Source organism: Natrix helvetica (genome assembly GCF_964273705.1).
Source record: "Natrix helvetica genome assembly, chromosome: 3".
NCBI classification, from domain to species: domain Eukaryota; kingdom Metazoa; phylum Chordata; class Lepidosauria; order Squamata; family Natricidae; genus Natrix; species Natrix helvetica.
In genome coordinates this window covers 141,548,130-141,563,359 of record NC_138549.1, presented here as the reverse complement: position 1 = coordinate 141,563,359, position 15,230 = coordinate 141,548,130, and the positions used below count along the sequence as shown (strand labels likewise).

The 15,230-nt window shown below is 39.4% G+C and overlaps 1 protein-coding gene across 1 annotated transcript; it reads left to right on the top strand.

Annotated features, from left to right (window-relative positions):
* Positions 1–4,085: 4,085 nt before the first annotated feature.
* TLDC2 (TBC/LysM-associated domain containing 2) lies at positions 4,086–11,893 on the top strand (the record flags this gene model as incomplete). Its single annotated transcript, XM_081949451.1, has 6 exons — positions 4,086–4,157; positions 5,907–6,071; positions 7,343–7,495; positions 8,808–8,903; positions 10,064–10,137; positions 11,758–11,893. Exons 1-6 carry the CDS (start codon positions 4,125–4,127, stop codon positions 11,891–11,893), a joined length of 657 nt encoding a protein of 218 aa, XP_081805577.1. The 5' UTR covers positions 4,086–4,124.
* Between the last annotated feature and the right edge of the window lie 3,337 nt (positions 11,894–15,230).

Here is a 15,230-nt window from a genome sequence, read left to right as displayed (position 1 = left end):
TAGTTATCATATGGAATCAGTGGTGAAATTCATTTTTTTTACTACCAGTTATGTGGGCGTGGCTTGGTGGGCGTGGCAGGGGAAGGATACTGCAAATCTCCATTCCCACCCCACTCTGGGGCCAGCTAGGGGTGATATTTGCCGGTTCTCTGAACTACTCAAAATTTCCTCTACCGAACATGTCAGAACCTGCTGAATTTCACCCCTATATAGAAGGCATTAGACTGCAAAAGATTATCAGTCTACCATGAGAGGTACCATGGCTTCATCATGCCTTATTCTGTGCACATAAGGACTTTTGTTTCCAACTCTCCTTTATTTTGTGGTCTACAAACTATGTTAAAGCTTCACCCCAGAGTCAAATTCCAAAGCTCCATAGTTAGGTCAATACAAGTAGCTGTCACACATAGCTTTTCTTCCTGCGGCTACCTCTCAGTAACAGAGTGTGACAGCTACACTTTGCCTAATGGTACAGCTGCCCATACTCACAGCCCAACTATCATATCAGACAATGACAGGTGATGAGGACAGTAAGCCAGGGATTTATAAGAACTGCTCTCCATTTTCAGAGAAAGTACAATTGTGCTTAAAAGCATATTGGAATAGATTCATGGTTACTATGGAAGCCATGAAGTCCCACACTACTACAAAAACAATATCACATTGAAACATTCTATTCCCCTGACCTCAAAAGGCCATGTCTTGATTCCACAAGACAGTGATTCACATGACTCATAAAGCAAATTAATTTGCATGTTTCCATGGTATCCTTTGCAGGTCTTTTTTACATATAATGGCTGCTCATCTTTGAATTATTTAAGCAATACGCCCCCTGCTCTTAGGAGAGAAGACCTTTCTGGAATGCAGCCTATCAAAAACTCCTGGGGTAAATACTAACATGAGGCTCAGCTTTTTTAAAAAAAATCCAGAGGATTCTATCATAAGCAGAAAGGTTGTGAATCAATTTAGGGAATTCTCTTTTCATACCATTATTCTCAATTATTTCTAAGTGCCACCATCACTTTTCACACATAAACCTTCTTGCAAAAGGACCCACAATGGCTGAAATGTTAATCCAGAAAGCTTGGACCTGAGACAATCACTCTGGAAGCCATGGTTCCTCTTGTGCTAAATTTTGGTAATCTTGTCCTTAAATTGCTCATCATTTATGCCACTTGGAAGATGGCTTTCAGGCCTGACACTGTCGCTGCCACATATTTTAGAATGCCGCAATGATGAAGAGCATTTCAGATGTTATGTCTGAAGGACATAAATAAACAGAAATATGATGAGCGGCCCACAAAATAAAAGACCCCATCCATGCTCATCAAAAGTTCCAAAGGGCTTCTGTTTATATTGCTTGAAAAGAAATAGATGGTTCCATACAATTGAAATATGGTAGCTGTTCCACTGCATTCTTAGTATGTAAAGTGAATGTCTTCTTAAGAACCAAATGGCCACCATGCTACCTGTGTTAATAGGACTCTGGACATACTGTCATGAACCTGCCTATGTTGTGGCAATTAATGTAGCATGAAGACAGTGGATCTGATTAGTTGATGGAGAGATGGAAAGTCCTTATATTCCATATAACTCTTCAGCCAATTTCCCAGGGTTGTTAGAATGATAGAGAATGCTAATATTAGATGCCTAGAAATCTAATGAGATATAAATGTACAAATTAACCACCCAGACGCCTAGTTCCAATACGATTATTCCAAAAGATACAACTTACTAATTTTAGTAGACTTTGAATGGCAGCAATTAGAATACTAAATCATAGTGTAGTTTTGTGACTGCTATAATTTGCTTTCAAAAAGATCTTGACTTGGAATTAATCTTATGCCCCACTTCTACGATGTAAAGAAGCACATGTACAAGATAGGCATAAGAACTGTTCACAGCATGAACAGTTGCATTTCGTTCACCAGTCTCATTTCTAAAGGAAAATGCTTTGTGACAGTGGATTTTCAACAGAATGCAAAGTCGGGTCTAAGCTCTTCGCTGCTTCTCCAGCCTGAATTCACAATGACTTCTAGGCACAATTCATTTTCACCATCATTTCTGATAGATTGCACAAGGAGCCAGTGATGAGATTCAATTTTTTTTACCACCAGTGGGCCTGGCTTGGTGGGCGTGGCTTGGCTTGGTGGGCATGGCTTGGTGGGCGTGGCAGGGGAAGGATACTGTAAAATCCCCATTCCCTCCCTACTCCAGGGGAAAGTTACTGCAAAATCTCTATTTCCTCCTGATCAGCTGGGACTTGGGAGGTAGATAACAGATGGGGCCAATCAGAGGTGGTATTTACCAGTTCTCCAAACTACTCAAAATTTCTCTGGTCAGAACCTGCTGAATACCACCTCTGAAGGGAGCGCAAAAGAAGGGTTATTTTTTATCTATCATTAATATGTTTGCTTGAAGCTCAGTCACAACTATTGGCTGCCAATTGGACAGGACCTAAAAATATTGTGGCTCATCCACATCATTATCTCAATTGTCATTAATTTTAGATTCAAAAAGAACAGAATAGATGTAGATTTCTGATCACATCTTGACCAACCTTCTAACAATGACTTTAAAAGATATATGGCAGCAAGTTCTTATTCTACATACTGTATATTACTGCCAGGAGTTCTGTAACAGGATTAAGCCTAGTCTCAGCAAAAGCCAAATAATGTTGATGGGATTGGGGGTGGCTGATAAAAGTTAGGAAGAAATCCAGTGGGAAGAAGAAGAATTATTATTCTTAAATTCTAGAAATTGTAAATTGGTCAAACATTTTAGGTAGTAGGGAGATAACCATTTTACTTTTTAAAAAAGTTGGAAGAGTACTTTTGCTCAAGTTATACATTTTAGAAACATTCCACAATCAATTCCATCCACAGACACATTGACTTACAACCAGCTTACGAATCCCTCAGAATCCAAATCAACCACACAGCCAACCAGAGAGTGCACCAACCCTCAACCAACACACGCAACTCCCTCACCAGCAGTTCACCTCCTTATCACATGACACATCACAAGACTCTCCGTGATGACTCACACCTGATCCATCACAAGACCCTCACTTGACACACCCACACCTGAAGCCCTTATAAACAGAAAAACATTGACACTGACATCCCCTAAACTCTGCTGAAGATGTTACGTAACAAGCTCAGAGGATGAACCCTTACCCTCATTTTAGAAACATTAAATCATATTTATTTTTCTCCTGATTTTTTAAATTATGTTTTTATTTTAAACACTTAAACACATCAACAAAGACATAACTTAAAATAACACTGGAACTAAAAGTTCCATCTTATAGCAGTTACATATTGGTGAATCTTTACAGTTATTGTTTCCCCACCTATACATTGCAATTTTACGTTTGTGGTCACCTTGTCTCTTACTCTTTTTCGTGTTCAAGTCCTTAATTATTCATATTTAGCCGTTTACATCAGACAATCATATTACCTATGTTATATTGTATATACTTTTCTTACATTAATGTATCTTAACTTCTCTTTCCTACCCCCTATCTTAACTCTATATCCTAATTGTTCTATTATATCTTAATTTTACATTTCCCAATTTCCTATTTCTTGTTTCTATCTTCTAGCCATTTGTACCATTTTTCCCAAACTAAATAGTATTCTGACTCCTCCGTTCCTTGTATTTCCTTCATCAATTTGTCCATCTCCGCACCTTCTAAGATCTTCCTTATTTTTAATATTCCAGATCTACTAATCCAAACTGCTGGCTTTCTACATTTCTGAATACATTCCTCCAAGATTCTCTGCTCATTTCTCCTTTAAAAAATCAACTTGGGAACAATTTTGTAGTTTGTCCCACCTATATTGGCAATTCTGGCCAATCGATCCACTTCCACACACTTGTAAAGCTACAGATTTGAAATAAAAGAACTGAAAAGATTTTTAAGAGATTTGTTTTGTATTATCTTAGATGACAGCACCTGTGAAACAGGAAGCTTAACTTCTTAAGGGAAGGGATAAAGTACACAGTGTTTACAAGGGAGTGTTCTCCACAGGTTATCGGCAGACACCTGCTCTCCATACACGCTCTGCCGGTAAGAAACTCTCCTGTCCAGGGCTCTGGTTTGGATAATCACAGAAGGAATGAAAACTCCACGCTACCGGTACATTCTTCTGGTAGGTACTTTTGTGCATGCTTTAGGGCAGAGATAGAAAAGGGAAGAGCAGAGTGAAACTTCCACCTGACCCAATGGCACTAGCCATTCTCCCATCACTTGATTCTTTCTCAAAACAAATATATTGCCACTCTGCATAAAGATGGCTGCTCCCAAATAATATAATTGCTACCGTTTTGAAAAAACAGGGGAAGCGTCTTTAAGGTGAAGCAGTGGTTTTGTTTCAGAATTTTTTGGCTAAATAGCATTGCAGAATCAACTGAGGCTAGAACCTAGGGCTTAGTAGTCAACAGATGAACATGAAGAATTAACCGTTGGACAAATGAATTCTGTGTTATGAAGTCAGTTGTGAGTTTGGGTATAAGAAGCTGCTGCAGGTTAAGTTGCATTAGCTATACCAGTGGTGGGTTCCTACTGGTTTGGGCCGGTTCGGTTGAACTACTAGTGGTTTGGCAGCCTGGGTCACTGGAACTGGCAGCCACCCAGGCCTGCCACACCCCCGAACCAGTTCCATGGTCAGAAGTTCTGAATTTTGATTCCCCCTTTTCCCACGGTTTGAATTACAGAGTATCATGTCCTCTACTGAAGTTGAGATTATGTCATTGATAGTAAAAATGACACGAAGAAAGAGAAATAATAAGCAGCTGGGGGAATGATCAAAACAGCTCAGTGAGGAATGCACATGCTTGTTACCTATTCAAAGCTGAGGGGTATGAATGTTAAAGTCTGAGTGTGTGTGTGTGTGTGTGTGTGTGTGTGTGTGTGTGTGTGTGATGGAGTGTTGCTAGACAGAACCAGAAAACTGGAGGAAAGAGTATATGGGATCACAAAATAGAGCTTATGCAAGTTTACTTTATTTGCTATAAGAGAAAAATAAAGTATATTTTATATCAAGTAGTAACTCAGTCTTGCTAGATCATAGAATTCTTAAATGATACAGTCAGGAAATACAGATTGTTACCATACTCATCAAACAAAGGAAAAGAGTAACTGGAATTTTTATTCCACAAAGAACAAATAATATCCAATACCAATTCATGACTTCATGATACCTTTGACATACATATATATTAAACCTTTGGAACTATTTTCAGCAGAAAAAAGGAGATAAGAATTTCAGAAGGACAGCTGATAGAATTAGATATTAACAGTCTATAGAAGAATTCTAATTGTCTTCCAACTTCAAGTATTAAAGTCCTTGTCCACCCTGCCAATGGAAGTTAACACACAAATCTTAATAATATTTGTAATGTCTTTCAGATGAATGGCATGTTTCTAAGGTTGGAAAAAAGTCTTAGTCATCCTGTGCAACAATCTCATTGCAATACTGAATAGATGAGGGAAAATGAATATGCAGCAGCTATCACTGCAAATCTTTTCAATCCTGAAGAACTCCCAATGCAAATTTTAAGCTTGCTTTGAAAACATTCTGGCTACAGAAATAGATCCATAGGAAACATGCACTAATGCAATGTTATATGAATCATAATCAACATCTCCTTCCCTCTTATGAGATTATTCAAGGCTTAATGGAAAAAGGACAGCTTGTTGAATTGAGATTCCAACACTTTTTAAAATGGCTTGTTATGGACAAATTACTCATTTCACTAACTTCATGTACATGTTATTGCCTTTTGGAATTATTTTTGTAAATATAGTCTGATTTATCCAACTATTTAATGGGAGATGTTCTACAGGCCAGGTAGGAAAAGAGAATTCTCACCTTATTTAACGATATGTTTTTTGCCAGCCCAATCTGGGCGATGAAACTTTGTCTCTAGAACCTGAAGAGGAAGCTGATGGGCTAGACTCAGTCAGGACAAATGCAGATCTTCCATCCCAAGTTGCAGAAGAATTGAATGAGCCTACACTGAATGCTGAAAGTAACATCTTGCACACAGAAGAAATCCAACAGGTAAATAAATTTTCTCTGTGTATCTTGGAGTTTTACACTTTTCATGGGAATAGCTGGATATTATACCTTAGCCTCTTTGCTGTTGTCTCTGGAAATTGCATAGAAAAAGCCCATTTCCTCCAGACAATGCATTAGGTGATGCGAGTTTTATCAACACTGGGTTCAAACATTATGCTAAGCCACAATGTAGCTTGTTGAAGCTACATTCTGTGACTCCAACCATTGTACTTTGTAAGCCATTGTTTTTGACAGGTGCTGATGGTTTAGGGCAGTGATGGCGAACCTTTTTTGGCTCGCGTGCCACAAGTGGGGGCAGCACAGGGGGGTCGAGTGTGGGCGTGCCGCACCCATAATGCAATGCGCGATCCCCCCAGTGCGCATGCGCGCAAAACGCACGACCCCCCCCATTTTACATGGTTTTTTTGCCCTCCCCAGGCTCCAGGGGCTTTATAGGAGCCTGGCGAGAGCGAAAACAGCCTCCCCCGACCCCCCGGAGGCCCTCTGGAGGCTTCAGGGACTGTCCAGAGGCTTCCTTGAAGCTTTCGGAGTGCTTAAAACCACCCTCCGAGCAAACTGGAAGTCACTTCCGGTTTGCTCGGAGGGTCGTTTTAAGCGCTCCAAAGGTATCAGGGAAGCCTCTGGACAGTCCCTGAAGCCTTCGGAATGCTTAAAACGACCCTCCGAGCAACCCGGCTCGAAGGGTTGTTTTAAGCATTCCAAAGGCTTCAGGGACGGTCCCTGAAGCCTCCGGGGGGCGGGGGAGGCTCTTTTCGCCCTCCCCAGGCTCCTATAAAGCCTCTGGAGCCTGGGGAAGGCGAAAAATAGCTTTTGAAAAGGTGAACTCAGCTGGCCAGCGCGCGCATGCACACTGGCCAGCTGACAGGGCAGCGCCTCGCGTGCCCTGACAAATGGCTCCGTGTGCCACAAGTTTGCCATCACAGGTTTAGGGTGTAAATTGAGATGTATTCAATCAACTTTGGTTAAACAATGATTTAGCCTGGTATGTAAATCCACCCATTTTGTTCTCTGATACCAAATTTCCCTGGTAGGACTGAAGTAGTTTCTGGCAAAGATTGAATATTTGCTTTGCTTAGGTACCATCTGGAAGCTGGATGAGGGAATCTCGTTTTCAGTTTTGTGTTTCATAATTTGCAGCCTGCAAAGAACATGCTGATTCTAGTCCAACATTTCCAAAGATGAACAAACTGAAAATATAGGTTGTTACAGGGCGAGATGAGAAAAATTGATCTTGTTTATATGGTCCCTTTCAGCTAACTCCACATCTCCCTCTGCGAGTGACTGCCTATCCCTGGAACCTTGTCTACTGCACATCAAGGGACGGATTTAGTCTGAAGACCATGTATAGAAGCATGAGCAACTTGGCTTCTCCTGTGTTATTGGTTATCAGGGATACTGATGAACAGGTAACCCAGATAGATCTAAATCACAACTTTACATATGTAAGATTGATGATATGGAAAAGAAGAATGCTAATTAACTAGGTCCAACTCAACTTTAAATAATCAGGCAATTATTCTTCTCCATTCACAACATTAAGAAGCAGTCAACAATATTCAGTAGATCCTCCTGATCCATTAGAAAGGGTTTGAAATGGGAAATGGGAATATGTAACAGAAATGGAAAGATCCACTTTACTATGATATAATAACTGCGCAGCCAATTGGTCTAGTGCAGGGGTGCCAAACTCAATTTAATTGAGGACCGCATCAGGGTTGTGTTTGATCTCAAGGGCCGGGTGAGCATGGCTGGGGTGGGCGTGATCAGCTCAACATCATTTATGTGTGTGGGGAGAACCTCTCCTAAGCTCCATTTTCAGCTGTGATGGCCTCCTGCAGCATTCTGCCAGCAAAAACGGAGCTTGGGAGGGAGAGCTGGCAGAGTGCTGCAGGAGGCCGGCGCAGCCCAAAAAGGAGCTCATGAGGCCCCACACGGCCCTCCCAAGCTCCATTTTCACTGGCAGAGCCACCGTGGGCTGGTCCCTTGCTGTTTCCAGGCAGCCCCATGAGCCAGATCTAAGCACCCCACAGGCTAGTTCTGGCCCGCGGCCCTTGAGTTTGACACCCTTGGTCTAGTGGTTAAGGCACCAGGCTAGAAATCAGGGGACCATGAGTTCAAATCCAGCCTTGGCATGAAAGCCAACTAGGTGACCTTGGACCAATCACCCTCTCTCAGCCCAACTCACCTCACAGTTATTTGTAAAAATAATAAAGCAGAAAATAAACAAGCATCTCATTATATATAGATTGGAGGTAATGCAAGTCATCTTGATGGATACAAAAAAGTACCTGGCTTCACCACCCAAGGCATAAGCTGCCCCCTGAGCTACTATTTTAGCAGATGATTAGAAGGCTGACTTCCACTTTAGAAATATGAGTTCACGTTCATAAAAAAATCTGTTTATGTTAATGCTAAACAGTTTCTGTCTTATTATTATTTGACAACAACTATTTGAAATTCTAGGGTGTTTTGTACACAACATTGTAATAATAGAAAGGATACTGGATTTAAAAGAGAAAAATGGCTTAGAAATATAATTCAGTAATTCGTAGAATGAATTAATCTGCATTTTAGCGTGTTTAATAAATAGTCAATGTTGGTTCATTCAATATAATAGACTAAGCAGACCATGACCTCATGATGAGTAATGTGCAGAAAAATAGACAGGATTGAACTCGTGAAAGCTGAAACATATTCTCTCCTCTGTAACTTTTTCAGATATTTGGAGCTTTTTCTTCTACAGCTATTCATGTGAGCAGTTGTTTTTATGGCAATGGAGAAACATTTCTGTTCTCTTTCACTCCACAACTCAAGGTGATTGAAACATCATGTTAATCTCTACGTTGAGTGAGTTGCTTTTGTATTTACAGCTTCAGGAGACAATAGTTATGCAAATTTTGCCAGTCATTAAATTGCTATGGCTATAAAGGGTGCACTTTAAAAGATTTTGTGATATTGTTGTGTTCCAGAATGTAAATTGTTTTAATGCCAACACTGAAAAGGTTTTTGATTAGAGAATGGACTAGGGAAACTGAAATTTAACAGAAAGTTGTGCATTTCTTCTTGTGATGAAAAAGAAAGAAAAAGAAAACACAAATGACGAAATAGAAAGCATATGGAAATGTTTGGGATGGAATATAACCAGTCTGGTAATTTATTTATTTAATTTATATCCTCCTGTCTATTATTTGTGAAAAGCATATTGGATAAATAGTTGGAATAACAGTCCAGATTAAACGTGAGTTGGTATTTTGATATCATTGGGAAGACTAACGTAGTTTTAGGCTGCATCAATATAAATATTGTTCCCAAGTTCAGAAAAAAATAAGAGCTCCACTTCATTCTGTATGATTCAGGCCCTAACTTGTTATTGTTTGTTTCTGGCACCACACTTTAAGAAAGATTCATACAACCTGAAAGAGATTTAAGGAGCAACAAGATGAGAAGTGTAGCTTGAAGAATTGGGATATTTAACCTTGAGAAAAAAATATTAGAGGAGAGTACAATAGTACTCAACAACATGAAAAGATGTGCCTAAAAGATCAATGGAAAATATTCAATGAAATGTCAGATAAAAAGTTTGCTAATAGCAAAAGGACTTTGACAATGGGTTCTTCCTCTTTATATATCTTCAGATGAAGGTCAGACAATTTTCTGTTAGGAGGGTTAATATGCATTCATACACTGAGCAGTGAATTGTATCAGCACCATAAATCAGGATACCTTCAGGAATTGTCCAGCCAGCATGCTACCTCTCTCTGATGCCTTATTTCTACACATGCCCACACATATGTGATCATGAACAAGAGGATAACATCTAGATATACAATTAGATATGATCTATTAAATCACACTATGGAAAGATTCAAACTATCACTAGAAATAATATGAGTGGGATTTTTTTTTTGGTATAGGAAGCTTGTATGGTTTTATTCCTAAACTGATTAATGCTGTGCTTTTGATTTCCTTGCCAGGTATTTAAATGGTCAGGCAAAAATACCTTCTTCATGAAAGGAGATGCAGATTCTTTAGCCATTGGTGGAGGCAGGTATGTAGCTTTGAAAGATAGCTAAGTAATAAGAAAATTAATTTGTCAGTTCAGCATGCCTGCTGCAGTCAGGGGTGGGTTCCTGCCAGTTCTAACCTCTTCTATAGAAGAGGTTCCACAAAACTACCGTGCCATTTAGAACTGGTTCCAGCTCCCTCCCCCCTCCCGTCTGCATATCATCAAGATGAAGAGCGAGAGGAGGAATTCTGGGAGTTGAAGTCCACAAGTCTTAAAGCTGTCAAGTTTGAACACTCCTGGGTTTTTTTTCTAAAGGGTTAGGGGTGCAAGGGTCTTGTAACTTGACAGCTTTAAGATTTGTGTGCTTCAATGCCAGAGTTCCTGAGCCAACATGACTGGAAGAGGAATTCTGGGAATTGAAGTCCACAAAGTCCTAAAGCTGTCAAATTTGAACACCCCTGGGTTTTTTTTTTCTAAAGGGTTAGGAGTGCAAAGGTCTTGTAACTTGATAGCTTTAAAACTTGCATGCTTCAAATGCCAGAGTTTCTGAACCAACATTTTGGTGGCTAAGCAAGAACTTTGTTAAGTGAGTTTCACCACACTTTACAAGTTGGCCATGCCCACCCAGTCACATGACTGCCAAGCCACTCCCATTCGGTCACATATCTGGCAAGCTACTCCCACCCAGTCGCATGGCTGGCAAGTCACTCCCACCCAGTCATATGGCTGGCAAGCCACTCCCACAAAGCAGGCCACACCTACAGAAGAGGTTCTAAAAAAAATTGAAACCCACCACTGGCTGCAGTGCAATCTTTGTGGAGAATCTCATTAGCTATTTTGCATGGCTAAGGAAGATCATGAATTGGAAGTTTCTCCCCTATTTTTTCCTCACCAAATCTACCATTACTAGCAACAGTACATGTTCTTTTATCATCCTATTTTTCATGTTCATAGCTCATAAATGACATTGTCAATGCTACCAGGTGTTTTCAAAAAACCATTTGATCTAGAACAGTAAAATTGCCCTAAAATGTGGATTGTGTCTATTGTTTTTTGTTTTTACTCAATGCAAAACATCACTATCATGCTCTCCTTAGTTCTTTCTTCTGCTGTATCATGTTGACTATGTCATTCTATCCCCTATTTCCTCTCTTCACACTCTTATTCTAATGATATAATGCCAGCTGTTGAGTTTTTCTGCATGTAATTCTATTGGAATAACTGCCAAGTTGTGAATATTATTACTTGTCCAAGTTCCCTGCTAGGGCATGTTCTCTTCCACACTGGTCTTTTTCATTTTCATGCACCAGCACATGTCGGAAGAATGCCAAGAGATGCAATTGAGACTATCTCCAAAATGTCCAGGGTTCCCAAGAGTATGAAAGAATTCTGCATTTGATTTTCTTAGTAGTAGTGTTAAAGTGATAGGTATGTCCCAATTCTGCCAGAGGAAAGCGAGATCTTGGAGTAAAAAACAAAATGCTATATATTTAGTATAGATTCTATCACCCCATAGGACTATCCAGCACCCCAACTTAAGAAAACAAATGCAAAGCTTATATTCTAAATGGACTCCAGCAAATGAGTCACTCTCATTGTACCATTGAATAGGTTTTGTGCTATGGAAGTTATTCTATATGCCATCTCTTGCCTTGTATGCAGTGGTAAATTTGGACTCTGGCTAGATGGAGATCTGAACCATGGAGGAAGCCACCCCTGTGAAACCTTCAATAACGAGGTACTATCACCCAAAGAGGAATTCGTCATCCGAGACTTGGAAGTTTGGACACTGTCTTAACTGGAAGAAAAATCAAGACATCTCTTCATGCACTTTCCAAGCACTTAAGAGGATTTGGCCAGTAGACCTGCATCAGTTCGTCAAATCCTCCTCAAATGAAGATAATCCTCTTGTGGATTCCCTGTCTTTATAGAATGGGAAGAAAGCAAGCAATGCTGGTGTCTTACCAATTTCCTAATATTTATACCCCTCAATTACCACCCTCTTCTCGTTAGCTGCACCTAAAAGTAGTTTGTCCTTTGGGTGTATCCAGGTTAGTTGTCGACATATGTAGTTGAGATAGGAAGTGATGTCTGGGTAACAATCGTATTAGGAATTGGTAAGCAATAAATGTATTTGCCACTATTGCTTGCTAGGGAAGTAACATAAACCTATTTTGTTTTTTGCTTTATCAGATACCTGACCATGTATTGTATGGGTCAAACTATTTTCATAATAGAAGCAAACATATTGCTCTTGGGATTCACCCAAGACATTTTTGCTTGCATGTAAAATTTTAAGTAAATAAGGAGGAATTTCACGACAATGAGTTATTAAGCAGTGGAACAAGCTGCCTCCTGGAGTTGAGGGTATTTAATCACTGAAGCATTTCAAGAAAAGGTTGGAAAGCCATTTCTCTGGGAAGCCAGAAGATCCTGATCCTGAATAACGGATTGAGCTAAGGTTCCTTCCAACCCGGATTCTATACTTCGGCTTTATGCTTTAAAATGTGAAATCTCTGGAGAGACTTTCATAGGAATTCTTACGACTTAATTGTGATAGTCGGGTATTTGTATCACAACACATTTCTATTGTTTTATTTTGTTCCCATGCCCAAGTACTTTCTACAGAGACATATTTCTCTAAATGTGCTAGTGCCTACAAACAATGGCTCCATAAAGAGAATATTTATAGCTCAGAGTTGACCTGGGGTGCTCTCTGAGCTTGGTAGCTCATGCAATGGAATACTACAATCATTTTTTTTTCTATAGCAAGTCATCTCTTGAGTTGAACTCTGATGATGTAACGTGGACAGGTCCTTTCAGTATTCATGGCTTCATACATATGGCAGTGTGTTGCTGTTGGCTTCTTGCAGGGAAGTATTGGTTTTGCATCACAGGACCTAGAGGGGGTTGTTATTGTTTTTTGGCCTGCAAGTGTAGCTTTGTAAATGAGAGTTCTTCTTTAATACAAGCCATGCATCACTCAGGTTTTACATCAAACTTTTTAGCTTTTTCCTATCAGAGAAAGCTCACTTTATTAGCAATGCATTTGCAACATTTTGTCTCCAGAAATCTGCCACCTCTTCTGTAATGTAATATAGACCATTTTCACTATTGTATTTCCGGCATCATTTTTTAAACATTTCAATATTCTATCACATTTATAAACAAATAGGAAGTTGGTCATTGTGGCTGTCCAGCATAGGAATACTGGCAGAGCTTTTTACAATGAATTAATTTTAAGAAAAGATTTTGAAAGAAGTCGACTAGTCATGGTTTGCAAGTGGATGAATTTTCTAACTTTTGTGAAACTCCTCTTTTAACAAGCACTGCTCTTTGACCTGGCTGAGCACCCTTTGAGAGTTGCAGTGGCCCAAAGAAGGGAAAAAAGAGATAATTTCAGAAAACAATATTTGCTCCCAGTCAATTCAATATTTCTCTTGATTTGTCTTCTTTCTCTCAGTTCTATTGTTACCAAATTATCTAGTGAAATTCATAAAAAATTTTTTAAAGCGGGTTAAATTTTGCAGTGTTCCTGTTAATAGTCTCCTGACCTTCTAATTTGAACTGTATCAAAAAGCTAGAAATATATTTAGCTTGAAATAAAATAACATGGAATATGGGAAGGACCCGATACACAATGTAGATACTCAAGTCATCCTAATGGCAAACAAAGTCAAGAATGGTCTTTTCAGATTAGAATTGGGTGAAATGGCTAGTATTGTACTCTGGTCGACAGAAACATAATTCAGATCATCATTGAAAGATTCAAGTGAGCTGAAAAAAATAACATGAAATCTAACAGATACATACCAATGTCTTTACTAAAAGGCAAAAAAAAATCAGACATAAAGAGACATACAGGACTTGGGTTACTGGAAAAGATTTTGTACGTTATCAGTATGATATGCCTGGAAGAAAGGAAAATTCATTTTAAAGGTATACTGTAGTCTTTGTAGCTGGGGAGGAAGCCGGGAAGAAAAGAGGAAAAAAATGTTGTGCACTTTCTCTACATGCATCATGATTTTGCACCCATGTATAGGATAACCTGAATAGATAGCTGAACAGATAAAGGAGGACAAATGGGGGTAAAAGGAAGACACACTGTTTAACATTTGCATTTACATTCATTAGAGGGGAAGGAATTACAAGTAAGTAAACAGGCACACAATGGGGAAATATACACTGAGATGAATGTATATAGTGCTTAGTAAATAGTGCCAGTTGTTTGTCTAACATGTTTATGGTTCTGTACCAGAAGCAGGTTAGGAGGAAAAGCCTTTAGCATGTAACTGATAAAGGTTTTATCAGTTTCAGACAACAGTGCAAGTGGGAAGATTCTAATCAATTAATTAAGGTTATAGCTCTAACTTTGTTAACTTGCTGTTAGCCCTTATTAAGGGAAGCTCACATCTATATTCTTCTTCTGGAGGAAAGCTCAGATATGCAAAGGGGAGGGGCAACATTTGGCTGTCTGCTGGATGGAGGTCATGAAGACAAAATGGAAGACGCAGCACCCTCTTTTTGCTGGATATCTGGTAATTCTACCCCTGTGTAAAAAGAATGGCTTCTTATCACAAAAGCAGCAAGATAATGCCCAGGGTTACCATGAACAATTCACTAACCATTCAGACCTGAAGCTGAAAAAATAGCTTGATTTACAAATAGAAGCAACGTTTCAAAATTATTTCAACTGGACCAAATACTGTACTGTGCTTACCCTATGGTAAGCGGGTCTTTAGAACTTCACTATTTCTTTCTCGTCATATAAACCCTGAGCTTGTAGCAGTTTGATTCCAACAACTACAGTCTACAGTAGATCTTTGAAAAATAATCTGAGGCTTTCCTAACACAAAAACAATTAAATGTACAAAAAAACCACAAACCCCCAATATATCCATATTCTAAATCCTCTGAGGGATAAGTATAATTTTCTACACACATATTTTAATTACAAAGCTCTAGCTTTGTTTAAGCTTGAATATTTTAAGAAAATTTAAGAAAGGTAAGTTTCAACATATTAAGGCAGCGATGGCGAACCTTTTTTGGCTTGCGTGCCATAAGTGGGGGGAGCGCGGGGGGGGTGCGGGCGTGCCGCACCCATAATGCAATGAGCGACCCCCAGTGCGCATGCG